General features: G+C 31.7%; 1 protein-coding gene across 1 annotated transcript in view; it reads right to left on the bottom strand.

The window, feature by feature from the left end:
• LOC137932968 (pancreatic lipase-related protein 2-like) overlaps window positions 1–12,001 on the bottom strand; it is a 40,719-nt gene extending 28,718 nt beyond the window's left edge. Inside the window, exon 1 of the mRNA XM_068776662.1 lies at window positions 11,934–12,001. Coding sequence (XP_068632763.1) covers window positions 11,934–11,982 — 49 coding nt within the window. The 5' untranslated portion in view covers window positions 11,983–12,001. The remainder of the gene's footprint in view (window positions 1–11,933) is intronic.
• Between the last annotated feature and the right edge of the window lie 2,197 nt (window positions 12,002–14,198).

Consider the following 14,198-nt stretch of genomic DNA (forward strand, 5'->3'; position numbering starts at 1 on the left):
ATTTACTGGAGAGGCCTATGCCCAACAGTGGGCGTCCTATGACTGAAACGATGACGAAGCCCCATTAAAAAGATACTACTTATATCTAGTGACCTAGTTGTAACATTGTATTTGTCTCTGACCTAATAAATTCTCATGGTAATAATTATGGGATTCCTATTTGGAATGGATCCGAGACCCCTTAGTGTATCATGGTTCGATCAAGTATACGTCTGATATAATAGACCCTGTGTTACTAATTCAATCTAATCAATCAAATCTAAGACGTACTGAAATTCAACGCAGAGTAAAAATTACCGTTATTATAAGAAAGGAAAAACTAAATTGATTTCACACGGTAATAGGTTATAAGTGTAAAATTTTTAAACGTAAATGTATAGTTTATTTGGCAGCAAAAACACTTTTTAGCAATTTTAAATCATTCCGAATAAATTTATCACTTGAAAATACGTCAAATTAATTGATTTTTTGTACTGGAATGCCGCAGGTTATTACCTCTGGTAGTACATAGTCTGCGAGGACAGTTAGTAAATAATAACTAATTTGAATATGTACTAGTCACAATTTTGAAAACGCTTTTCTTTTCTATATCTAAAATCATTTTTTTTATTTTTAACCATCGTCTTTTGGGTCGGGTGTATCACATATATATATGTTTATATATATATATACACATATATATACATATATATTCATGTATATATATATATATATATATTCACGCCTTTAAATTTCTAGACTTGTGACCAACGGTTCTGCATAATTAATTTATTTTTATTTTTATTATCATTTTAATTTAATTTTTTATTATATTTCTACATATTTATTCATAATTATTTCTATGCAACAGTTATTATAAATCGTTTTCTATCCAATTTTAATAAAGTAGTAAAAAAGTTATCTTCCCATCGATTTATCTGAATTATTTTTTCAAACATCAATGTTATTTTATTAAATTATTTTAAACAGTGAACTGTTTCTAACTATCCCTAACCACTTACATTTTATTGTCTTACGAATTAAAATACAAAACCTCATTAGCCATGGGGTAAAACATGTATGTCTATGAAATAATAATGTGAATCGTGTCAGACGATATCCTAGTCAATTGGGTGGTCGGCATGGGAAACATTTTTGGTGGCATGTCGCAAGTCTCGGCGGCGAATACATATGTTTACTTAAATATACAAGGGTGCCATGTCGGGCAAGCTGTTATTCGATTTGCACAGCGTGCAGCGTGGGACTTAACAACCGGGGACAAGGGATAAACAGTGCCAAACAATACAGCCACATGTTTCGCTTATAATTTAGTAGTATTATCTTGCAGTTCCTTTGTTGAAAATTTGTTTCCTATAACATATTATATCAATTAATACATACCTCAGAATATATAAAACCAAAAAAACAATAAGGAAATCATATTTATATTTTAATTAATCATCAATGCATAAATAAAGCTTCGGAAAATATTTAAATACATTAACTAATGAATGCAAGAGCATCCGTCATTTTAAATTTATGGTTTTGGAATAAATGCAACATATAATATATAGTTTAAAAGTTTTGTGAATGTAAGTTAAACTTTAAAAAGCAATTCCGTATTTTTTAAGAATGAGTAAATTTTTATTTAATAAACTATTCGCCTTGTAAAAAAATAGGACAAAAGTGTGTAAAATGTCGAAGAGATCATTGCACAAAGAAAAATTACATGAGTCTGTAGTTATGATAATTAATGTAAATCATATCGTAAAGTATAAATTTGATTAGTCGTATATGCTGGGTACCTATGACTGGTTAATATTGATTTTAGGAAAGACAAGTTTCTGCCGTGTGTAAGATCGGACAGGCGACTGTATTTTTTTTCTATTTACGGTTTAGTGAGAAGCGCTGTAGATGAATTTTTAATCACACAATCCGGGTCAGCGCTACTAACGCTCGTCTATTTGAGGTCAATACCGTAACGAGGGGTGGCTCTTGGTGTGAGTGCATTATCTGAATACGTGCGTAAACCGGGCAACGTAATGGAAATGGATTCGCTTTTGTATTTAGCAATAATATTATTTGACGATAGTTAGTCTAATAATTAATAATAACAATCTAAGACAATTTGCACACTAATATATATCTCCACTAGACAACTGGCTACATCAAGCATCTGCTGGGATTTCTTGAGGAGTTTAGTTGATTAGATTTAAGCCAAATCTTACGCAAATGCACAATGTATTTGCGGAAAGACAACTTTGAGACAAGACAAAACAAGTAAATAGAAAAATGTAAATTTCTATAGTCAATATTTGTAATTCAAATACGCAGAGCAGTACGGGCGTTTTAATAAAGTTGGAATTCTTACGGTTGCATCACAACATCCCCATAATAATATTTTGTTTGTCCGCAAAAACATTCAAAATTATTTAAAAAAACAATGATATTGATTCGTGTTGATAAATAAATCATTTAAGGGACGAGATATATGTACACAGATATATATATATATATATAGATAGATATAAATACAGATCTGACATCGAAGAAGCTTAAAATCATTAACGATATTTTATTGAAAATATTATATTATTCTACTTGAGAATACAAAGTATCTGCTGTTAATGTGTGGAAGAAAGTGATAAATCGTGTTTGCTTCAGGAAATTAATTATTGTCACGGACTACTTGTAAAACTGTCGTAGAAAAGAGCGAGTTTCTCGTCGGCTCTCCTCAGTAGACTGCTTCCGGTCCCGTGGTAACCTTTAAACAAACTGCGAAAATTCATCAAGACATCTTTCCATCTCACACAACTACTAAGCAGGCACGGGTACTGCAAGCAGTACCTGCACGTAACTACGTGACCTTATGTGAAAACCTTAATATACCTCCATTCAACTTACCAGACCTTCTCAAGAAAAAATCTACAGCAGAATTTTTTATTGAGCTGGCCCGGCACGTTGTCCTACACCTCAAGGCATTTAACGGTCTGTAGCGCTTGGGCAGCGACTTGAAATAAAATAATGCACCAACTAATATATAATTGAGTAAAACTTCCAAAAATTGTATTGTTAATATGTATAAATTTTAGCTGTAGTTACCCAAAAGAGAAAATTGTGTAAGAAAAAAAATATGAAAACGCTGTCGTGCCTCGCAGCTAGGAGAAGAAAGATCCGTATCAAATAGCAGCAACCCTCGCCCAACTGTCTGCGTTTAGTAAAAGCGAAAATTTATTTTGTAAAAAAAAAAACACTAGTGATACAATTTCGAATAAATAATAAAAAGGTCTAACAATACTATATAATATATAATCTATAACATTAAATGTTGATTGACGATTTAAAAGTGCCTGTAAATATTTTTGTGTTAAATATTTATTTAAATAATAATAGCCTATTTAAATCAAAAATTTCTTAATTTTGATTTAAATTTCAATTATTTTATTGTTTTATTAGTTTTATCATAATAATCTATGATAATAGTATCTATAATAATCTATATAATTTAGATTTTACTTGGTGTAATTATTGATTTTAGTACTAAGTAATTACTAATTAAAAAATAACAAATAGAATTAATTTTTGGAGTTTCTCTACAGAACCTGGTGTAGTCGACTTTTATGATTAAATAAAATAAAAGTGAATAAAAGTTTAACATATCGTTTTGCGGTTTACTTTATTATTAGGATAGTCCTACTCGTGACCACTGGTGCTACAAAGTTGTGATATTTACCACTAAAATTAATTTTATTTCGTGAGTAATATTCGCATAAATTTAAGATATAAGCAGTGTTACGAATATATAGAATAAACATTTGTATTCGTCTAACCCATCCATTCGCATACAGTGATTCTTAAACACAAAAGGATTTACCATAGACAACATTTCAACCTAAGGCAAATGCACATTCGAAAGTAAGGTAAGAAAAGTGACATAATATGATAAGAATTCCAATTTGAATTATTTTAAGTAAGAATGCCTTTGATTATGTGCGTACATACACTTTATTCAGAATTCATAAGAAATAAATTATGCCAGTGTTTAACTTTGTTGATATATAACAGAAATGTAGTTAAAAAATATTTAACGGCCATCAGTCAATGTTAGTTCGCATGTTTCAAGTCTCTAGTTTCGATATATTCTCCGCTCTTTGTATAGTTTGTATAGTATATGATTCTTTAAAAATTAAACATAAAAAGTTACGAAAATGTTGTTAATTCTTTCACTTCTCTTAAAAAGTATAAAGCGTAAACTAAATGTTGAAAGTACGGTTTATAAGTTAAGAATTTGGTCATTGCAAATTAACGAAGGTAAGTAAAAATATTATATTATGTAAAAAATAGTAAATATATTATATCAGAGAACGTAAAAAAATGTAACAAAAAAACTGACATGAACATACTACCTAAGTGTACTAATAAATATAATAAAATCAACGTACGTATTTTGGTACTATATAAAACAATATAATTATAACAATATAGTTTATAAAAATACAATATTTATTACTAGATAATAGTAAAACAGCTACATTTTAATATTAATGTATTTAAAAATTTGCATAATTCAAGTTGTTAAGATATACCGTATGAAAGAGTTATATATATATATATATATATATATATATATATATATATACATAAGTAAATATATATATATACTTATATGTTTATATATACATATGTATACTAGATATATTCTTACGTTAGTATGTTTTAAGATAACACACCGTACGAATAAAAATATACTAATATATGTAAGTTAAAATTACAAATTAACCACTGTTGTGTTCTATTTCGCAGATTTATTGATGTGAATATTCAATAAGGAAATGTTTGTATTACTTAAGATGTATTATGTTTTAGTCTATTAAGGAAATAATAACAATAAAATCGTGAATAAGTAATAAAGGATTATTTATTTTAAAACCCATTTACCAATACGGCTATTTGCAACGATAAGAGATATGTCATATGCCGAATTGAACAACTAATTTAAGCACAGGCTATTGTCATAATTTATATACATATAATAAGTTCAACAAATTAAGGAGGACTTCATAAAGTATCTTGATCGACATTATATTGTTATAATACTAAGAGAAAAAGTCTTCGTTTTTAAAGATTACGAAAAAATATAAAAATTTTTATCAATACCATTTTGGTTTAGTACAATTGGCGATAGTTTAAAAAGATAGAAATAAGAACTAAGTTAATAAAACAAGCAAAATTTAGTAACCAGTCAAGAACAAGTCGAACTCGGTGGCGGTCGGCTCGTAAATGATAAGAGATGACAACCCACAATTATTGTAGATAGGAAGCATAGCTGAAGTTATTCGCGCGAAGCGCTAACTTTTTTCCAAGTGTCAGTAATGTTAACGAGGCAGTAGGAACCAAATCAAGGTTCAGACCTCTTGGGTTCTCTCGAGTCGGCATGCTGAGCGCCACTTTTTGAGTGACACACACTTTGTTGCTAATCGCAATTTTTAAAATCAGATTAAACGTACCGGCTTTATTTTGTATTTCGAACGAGAACAGTTGTACCGGAAAGAAAACTTAAAAATCACGCATAAATGTTTAAAGTAAAATTTATCCATCACACAAAAAATAAAAACAAAATACATACTAAATAAAAAAACCAGTCGTGTACCAAAAAGTAAAAATTAAAGTAACATGCAAATATATACATACATATTTATTTTAAAAAGTAATTGTTTTTTATTATGAACATGTTAAATTAATAAATATAGTGATTATTTATTTTTTTACCAGACTGTGATAGGTGTACAATCTCCGCGATTACTAATTCTGTGATGGGATTAATTGAAAAATAGTTCTGAATCATTAGTTGTGTAAAATATAATTGTAAAGATAGTGTAAACATAAAATGTAAACAAACAACTCTCATAAAAAAGATTAATATAATCTAACAAAAAGATACTTCGATCGTGAGATACTCTATCGGAATCATACTGAACAAGGTCTAATGCCTCATCTGGAAAATTTCCACTTATCAACCTTTATTTCCGGTTTGACGCGAGCAAAATACTTCTTAAAGGCCTTCGGTCGCAGCTACTTGAGATAAAAAGGCCTTTTAAGTTAAAGGAAAAAGCTAGCAGTAATATTTTCTCGAGGATGTGTAATTTTTTCCTGCCATAAATTCACGTACGAATACGGAAAAATACAGGAAATCATGCGCTTGAAAGATTTGGACGGAGTGCTTTAAAATCAATAGGTGAATCGTTGATTTTTGTGGACGACACTACATTCTTAATTTTTTTGTCGATAGGCGCCTCCCACTGCAAGGCATAGACTCAAAGTTCATAACGATGACCAGCCTTGCGCTATCCGAATCCAGCGACTTCCGCAACCTCAACTTTATCATCAATCAACCTAATTGGCCTAACTTACAGCTCGTAGTAGCCACTAGAGAACCTTTCAGGCCACTGCCACTTCAGAAGGGCAATTCTTTGACCTACGTAAGTGAAATGGTTCTCCTTATTCGATCTCGCAGCGGAACTTCAGGCATAGCTTTGGGTAGATTTTAGCCTTTTTATGTTGAGGCCCTTCGCAAGTAACCATGTCTCGGATACGTATGTCATAACTGGTAACACACACTGGTCAAATATTTTTATCTTCGGATTTTGCGGTATTTTGGGCGAGAAGATGTTTCGGAACTTTCCGAACGTAGGCAGTTATCACTACTATTAAGTGTGCTATATTAATATCAGCGGTAAGGTGTGAGAGGTGTGATGTGATGTTGTAATTAATAATATAAACTCCTTTATCGAATTATAAAAGACAAAGCCACCTGTGCAATATTTAAAAAATTAGTCATTATGATTGTATTACCTAAATATGACTTTTATTCCATTAACTATTTAATTACTAAATAGAATAACTAAAGAGATTGTATTACTATACGAATAAGTTTATTGCGGTTCTTATGTTTGGCTGTGGCTACTGATCTATTTAAATATGAAAGAATTGTTAAATAGGTTGCTTAGAGCAAAACACGAAAATGTCTAAATCAATTTGACATCTTATTTCGTCATTTCGTCAAGACGAATATTTTTAAGGAGATAAAAATGAATACAAAAATGGTTAGTATAAAGTAGAAAAAAAACTGCACTTACCTTTGCCAATACAGAGCATATAGCAAAGTATTATAAATTTGTGCACATTTTTATATGTTAAAACTTTAGTGACGCTGAAAATAAATATAACATAGAAATGAAGTAGGTAAGAACGTTATAAAATATTTTTGTTTTCGTTTTAAATTTTTTTTGTCGAAAATACTTTCAGTGTTACTAACGGATTCATGGTAATGAAGTATTACAATTGTAATATAATCACATTATTACAGAGTCTTCTAGTTGGAAACAAAGTTTTGTAGTATTTTGAATTTATTATTATGAAAATAGACCTACAAATAAATTAATCACTCTGAAATACGTTGCGAAACTAATGATTCTTTATAGATTCCATGCTTTCGTGTGAAACTAAAATAAATACTATTGACTATTAACTGAGAGGAACAATAGACGTCTTGTAAATACTTTTATTAACTCTTTAATTGTTCAACATGTACTATGTTCAGTTATTAAAATCATGTACGAGTTGAACTGAGTGTGAAAACATGATGTTTTACGATAGCAAAATGTGTATAATACATTTTTCTCAAATAATTATTAGTAACATTATGTCAGCCGACAGACGCCCATTGCGAGACATAGCTTAGTTATGATCGAAGTTAAAGCAGTTAGCCTGGTGGCTTTTACAGCTTCACCGGAACTGAGTTCACGGAGCAGAAGGGTCCGTGATCGAGGCATAGGCCTCCTTCAAAAATCGTTACAATGACAGGTACCCCTGACCGTCAGGTCTCTCATTCAGCGGCTTCCCGCGACCTTGACTATGTTTTCGGTTCAACCAGTGGTGGTCTACGTACGCCGCGTCTACCGGCCTTCGGTTAAAAGAGGTACCATATAATATAACGTTTTACAGCTAGTCTTCAAAATGTTTTCACTGTATTGTAATGTAATATTATTTGTTTAATTGTATGAGGAATTAGTATAATTACTGTTATCAACGAGCAGTAGTAACGATAGCCTAGCGGACTTGTGATCGTAGGTTGCAAGTTCTTTTCCAAGGATAAAATTTTATATAATACACACTTTGTGCATTAATTATATAAGATTGCCACTGCCAACAAAGAAATTTCTAGAAGATGGGTAGCAGTGTCCTCTGTGTATCATAATACCATACTGCGATTTCCAACTCGCCTGCTAACTGTAGTGATTATATCTCAGGGGGATGCCTATGCCTTGCAGTGGGCGTCTATAGGCTACAACGACTGTTATATCCAGATATTTGCGACAGTTGGAACGGTTGGAGACAGTGTTGGACCGAGCCGAGGTCCTAACTCGAGTGCATTTGTACCAGATTACTTCATAGAAGTTCCATCCGAACGATCTCAGAGCTCGGCCTCATAATCCGGTAATTTAGTTAGGTAGGTGGTTAGTGTTAGTGGTTAGTTTCTTATCTCGAGCTAAGTTTCGATTTGTCAAGTCTTTGTTTAATAATACGACCATTTGAAAAAAAAAGTCTTAATGCCAAGCTATTTGTTTACGTTTCGTAAATAAATTTCTTTAATGGTTTTAAACGATTATATTTATAGTCACTAGTTTGCTTTAGATGTTAACTCTATTAGCCTTGTAGGGCCGTTACAACTTCGTCGGTAACAGGGCTTTGATTAGAGATCCGCGAGTTAAAATTTAATTTTATATTTACAATTATAATATAAAACCATTATTCGAATAAAGTTACCATAATTAACGATATAAGTAAGATACCCCTGTTAGTTTTAGATGTATTTAGTTGTTTTATTTTATATTAAAGTGTGTAAATACAGTTCCCGTTTGTTAATGGATATTAAGTACAGCGATAGTATTTTCTTTATTTCATTTAAATGTATGTTGTGTTTTTTTGTTGTGTAAAACATATATAAAGGCGAATTTGACTTCAATTGTTTCTTAAGGAAATATGTTACATATTATTTTAGATTTCGAACGTATTATATTTCTTTTTTCATTACTTAGAGGTAGTACATGTTATGTCGCAGAAGGTCGATTAAAAGTTTTTGATTAAAGTTTATGTGCTAAAGATTGTTATACTGGATAACGCCTTTGTCCAATTAGCATAGATTTAACCGATTAGCTGTATAGCCAAATTATATTTTTTTGTTTATACACTGGAAAATTTTCAGCCATTATTTATTTAGTATATTTTTTTTTACGGCTGGATACAAACCTCTTTCAGTCGGTCTTACTGGAGGTTTAAGGGAGAGGCCTTTGTCCAGCAGTGGACTTTCTGTGACTAAAATGATAATGACATGTCTATTCTCGTTTTTTTTTTAAAAAATTTCAAAGTTTTCAACTGAATATGGAAAGATAAAAAAAATTAGAATACTAAGATACTGTTTATTACGTTTCACGGGATTAATAGAAAGGCACTATTTCGTATTTATAACGACATTGTTTTGTTTAAAATAACGGCATGTAACATTCATTGATGAATCATCTGCAACGAATTTAAATGACATAAAGGCATTGCAGCATTGCTGGCTTGATCGAACGACGAAACCATACAAATTGTTATAAATTGCTTTTAATGAAACGATTTGTAATGTACGTAGATGTTAAGTATTCTGTTACTGTAATAGTTAACTTGTGATATTTGTTTTAATAAGACTGATAATATCTTACTTATCCATTAAGAATTTTGTAGGTTTTGTTTATGAAACCTTTTTAAATATATTTTTATGCATTTAACATAGTTTAAAACGGTATTTACAACGCTTTTCAGCAAAAATAGACCATACACTATAGATAATATCTTATATATTTATTTTTAGTGATTAGTGCTTTTTGTCGGATTGGTAGACCACTAAGCTGAGAGTCTCAGGCTATCAGGTGGATTTTTTTACATTGATTTATAAAAATAAAAAAAATTCATCATTCATCATCATTATGTTACCATAATAGTATTTTATCAAATCATCTGCAGGAAGTTCACAACTGGGCACATGTCTCCCCTTGTTTCAAATAAGTGCGTTAGGAAGCGAACCGCATCCACGGTACATCGACGACCTCAACACATGCAGTCTTTCCACGTAGTGATTGGGCGTCCTATGCTGCGCTTGTTGGGACACGGTCTCCATCCCAAAACCTGAAAACTCCGGTGGCCATCTATTCTACGCAATATGCAGCGTGCCCAATGCCACTTCAACTCGCCAACCCCTTATGTAGGTTACTTTTGATCGACTACAGATCTTAACATTCCTTTTTCAAGGAAATTGCAAACGTAGACCGCTCTATGGTTTGTAGAGCGACTATGAGTTTGGCAATGAGTCTCGAAGTGACAGACGATGCTTCCACGTATCGTTGTGTGCTTATAACAATTACGAATCGGACCAGACTTCAGCATAATAATTGTTATTTTGTTATGTAACCAGAACGTGTTTATCTACAACTCGAATAGCGATACGGTGATGCTAATGTTTATTGAAGTCCTTGTATAAGTATCGAACAATAAGAGTCACGGTAATCGAGTGATACGCTTTGATTTCGCGTTTCTCATTTCATAGCATCGCATGTTTCTTGTAATCTATGGGACATTCATATGTAAACACTTCTTGTTTTGGACAGATCAATGTATTTCCCTACTTTTACGTTGTTGGGACGTGTATTTTCCAATTAACAACAGCGGATTTATATATTATAGGTATGTGATTTCAACTAGACCATGCCTCATGTCATATAGATCTACTGAAAAAAATATCATTATAATTACAGCTATAGGAGGTCCATTGCTGAACTTAGGCATCCCCCAAAGATTTACAACAGGTTGAAAACGGCCTTCATTCAGCTTGGGCGTAGACGGTCGTTCCATACTCAACGTTCCGTTAAGGTATTTTCTCATAATACAACTGGCAAGAGTTATTGTTTATATGAATTATAAAAAGAAATTCGTCACTCGAGTCACAAAATAATTTTGACTAAAATATTATAAAATACTGATGATAAAAGAATCGACTTCAGTATGCGTAGTTATGGCATATATGTGTCCAATGTTACAACTTATACTTTTTTTGTCAAATTTATTTGTCAAATTTTACACTTTCCGATGCAATAAAATATTGCATGATTTCCACATAAACTATTTGAATTACTTTAATTTTGAAAAACGAAGTTATTACTGAATATATCTTTTGTTTATTATACAACAATTGTTAATTACTAATTGATGTGATCATTATACTAGAGAAAGGTTTAGTCATTACATCTAAGCATATAAAGGTATTGAAAATAGGTTTAAAATATGATATTTTTAGAACATTCATGTATTAAATTAGATAAAAATTAACGATAACAGATGCTTATCGAAGCATGAAGATGATAATCACGTTTTGTAGTAAAACCGGAAAGTAAACATTGCTTTGGCGTTGCTTACATCTGTCAAATAATAACCACGTGCCACGGAAACACCCGAATAGAAACCGAAGTCGAACGAATGCGCACGTAAATAGTACGAGACAAACGCGCCACGGGCCGTTCTTCGAAACCGCCGGCGAGTATCAGTGCGGTACGTAACTAAGAATTCTGCTGCCAAATATCATATAAACACTATAAGTGCACACACTACAAGTACACTAAATACTATAAGCACTATGTAATATTAAATACATAAATGAAATAATAATAATATTTTACTTATTTATATAAGATATTTATAAAAGATAATTTAAACATTTCCAGAAATTAAAGAAAAAAAAGTATTTAAAAACAAAATAAATGTAAAAATAATCTATTTTTATGTAATTATAATTGCGTATATAAATGTGTGTAAATATTTTAACTAGAGTATTGAGGATGTTATGATTGTTTCGTCCGTACCTGTTCCCCACCAATATTTCTTCCAGCCGACTGACACTGCACGAAACATGGCGTCCGACGCCGACAGCGCGAGGCGGCCAACTGACTCAATTTCCGATGTAAACTCATGGACCCTTTTAAGATTGTTTGAATTTCAAATTTCGAATTACAATTTTTTTGCGTCGACCTGTCTAATAGTTCTATTAGAGTTAAAATTGTAGTCGAGTTGTTAATTGCGAAGCTTATTATGACGGGAGTCTTTTACGATGTCGGAAGCGACAAAGAGCTCTTCGCACCCTTGCACCCTGACTCAATTAATCTCTAATTAGAAGCGAGAGTGCTCTTAGCGTTGAGTAGAGGTTGATTTCACATCGGTGTCACTGAAGTAAATTGAAATCTGACAGTTCGATAGGTGTCAGGTTAGACGAAATTCAGGTCAGCGGAGTATGCGGTATCGTTAGAAGTTAATTAAGTTAGTTCAATAATCTCGTAGGTGTAAATGTTTTACTTGTTTTAATTAATCAAAAATTATTTACTACTTAACTAATTTTAATAACATTAATAAATTCTACAAAGAAGTATCATAACGGTATAGTAAGTGCTAGGACTTCAGCAGACACACATTTTGTGGTAATTACATTAGATCACCACTCCTTAAACTTTGTGAAGGAAAATATCATTAGAAAACCGGTATTTCTTTGGACCAGTGCCCACTATCAGGTTTGGGATATTAAATTACCGCGTCATTGTCATCTATAGACGTCCACTGCAAGGCACAGGTTTCTTTTAAAGATCGTCACGATGACCGGTGTTGCGTGGCCGCATCCAATGATTTCCAAAGTTTCCAAATTTCTTGATTAAGTCGTCGGTCTACCTAGCGGGAGTTTTACCGACGTCGCGGCTATGTCTACCACTACAGACGAGCAATTCTTTGAGTTACCTTAGTGACCTTGGTTCTACTGCGGATTTCAGCGAAGCTCCGATAGCCCGCACCGCATTGAGATATTGATTTCATGAATTTTAATTGTTTCTTACAAAAGATTATTTTCTCATGCAAAAACTGAACGGACCTTTATACGAGGACTTACCATACTTAAATTTCTTAATAATTCCAATAGAGGCTACGACAGTTAAATAGCGACAGTGACATCAAGCCACTGAACTCAAGTAGCCCAGATTTCACGTTTTTACAGCTTTAACCAATTCACGTCTACAAACCCGGTACGACTGATATCAGCTGCACTATGAGGCTTTTGTTATGATTTGTACTAGTTAAGAAAATCTCTCGAAAAGGAAACTAAGAAATAATAATATTACAATTAATATTTCTTTTTGTGTAGTCATTTAGAAAAAATGTTTTCAAACAACTTTATTAATGTATTTATAATGGTACCGAAACTGCTTTATAGAACTGCTCGTATGTGTGCGGAGATACAGGAAGAGTTACGCTCATGCTCTTTTTCCTCGGTCCCCTCCTTGCCGCGCTTTTCTAAGACACGGTAAAGCGGTTTCAGGGGCTTTATTAAAACTAGCTACGTTTAAAATTATTAAGAGATAGCTATAATTTGATAATATTTCGCGCAATATCGATATAACTGTGATGTAATTGAACATATTTTAAGAAACAATAATCTGTTAGTAACCAGGGATACAATGAAATTTGCGAACATTTATTTTTTAAACGTTTTTGATTAACTCTTCTTTTTATGGCAGCTCCTTCGTTCCTTCATCTTCAATCTTCATTTAGCGGTAAATTTTGCGTAGCAATGAATTTTATAATAACTTGTAACTGCGACTTTGTATTCGTGAATGCCATTTTCCAGAAAAGATATTTGTTCGATAATTGTTCAGAGAAATATAAGGGGTACCATAACTTTTCAAAAGTCAAAAGTTAATGTCGTATATTATGAACATTTTTTTTAATTTCTTTTTATTACTTGTATATAAACATTTTCGTAAATTTACATGGCTGTGTGCATATAATCGTTCTCTATAAGTTTTATGATGAGTACGTAAACTTCATATTGTCGTCGACGTGGTATTTGCGTAATGCAATTAATAATTTAAAATATGACCAAAATTTTTAAAATTATAATTGACATGGTAAAATTTTTGCTCATTTATTTTACTATGCGCAAATTGTGTATTCAACCATATATATTTAAAAATTATAACATAAAAATATATTTTGACGCTCAACTTATTCAAGAAACATTCATATTTTATTGTTTATATGCGTATAAAGGAAATGATTAGGTCTTGCGAATTTATTTTTAATTCGATAAT

This window comes from Battus philenor, unplaced genomic scaffold (assembly GCF_028537555.1).
Source record: "Battus philenor isolate CCGP_79_NKW_IND1 unplaced genomic scaffold, ilBatPhil1.0.hap1 SCAF_12, whole genome shotgun sequence".
NCBI lineage: Eukaryota > Metazoa > Arthropoda > Insecta > Lepidoptera > Papilionidae > Battus > Battus philenor.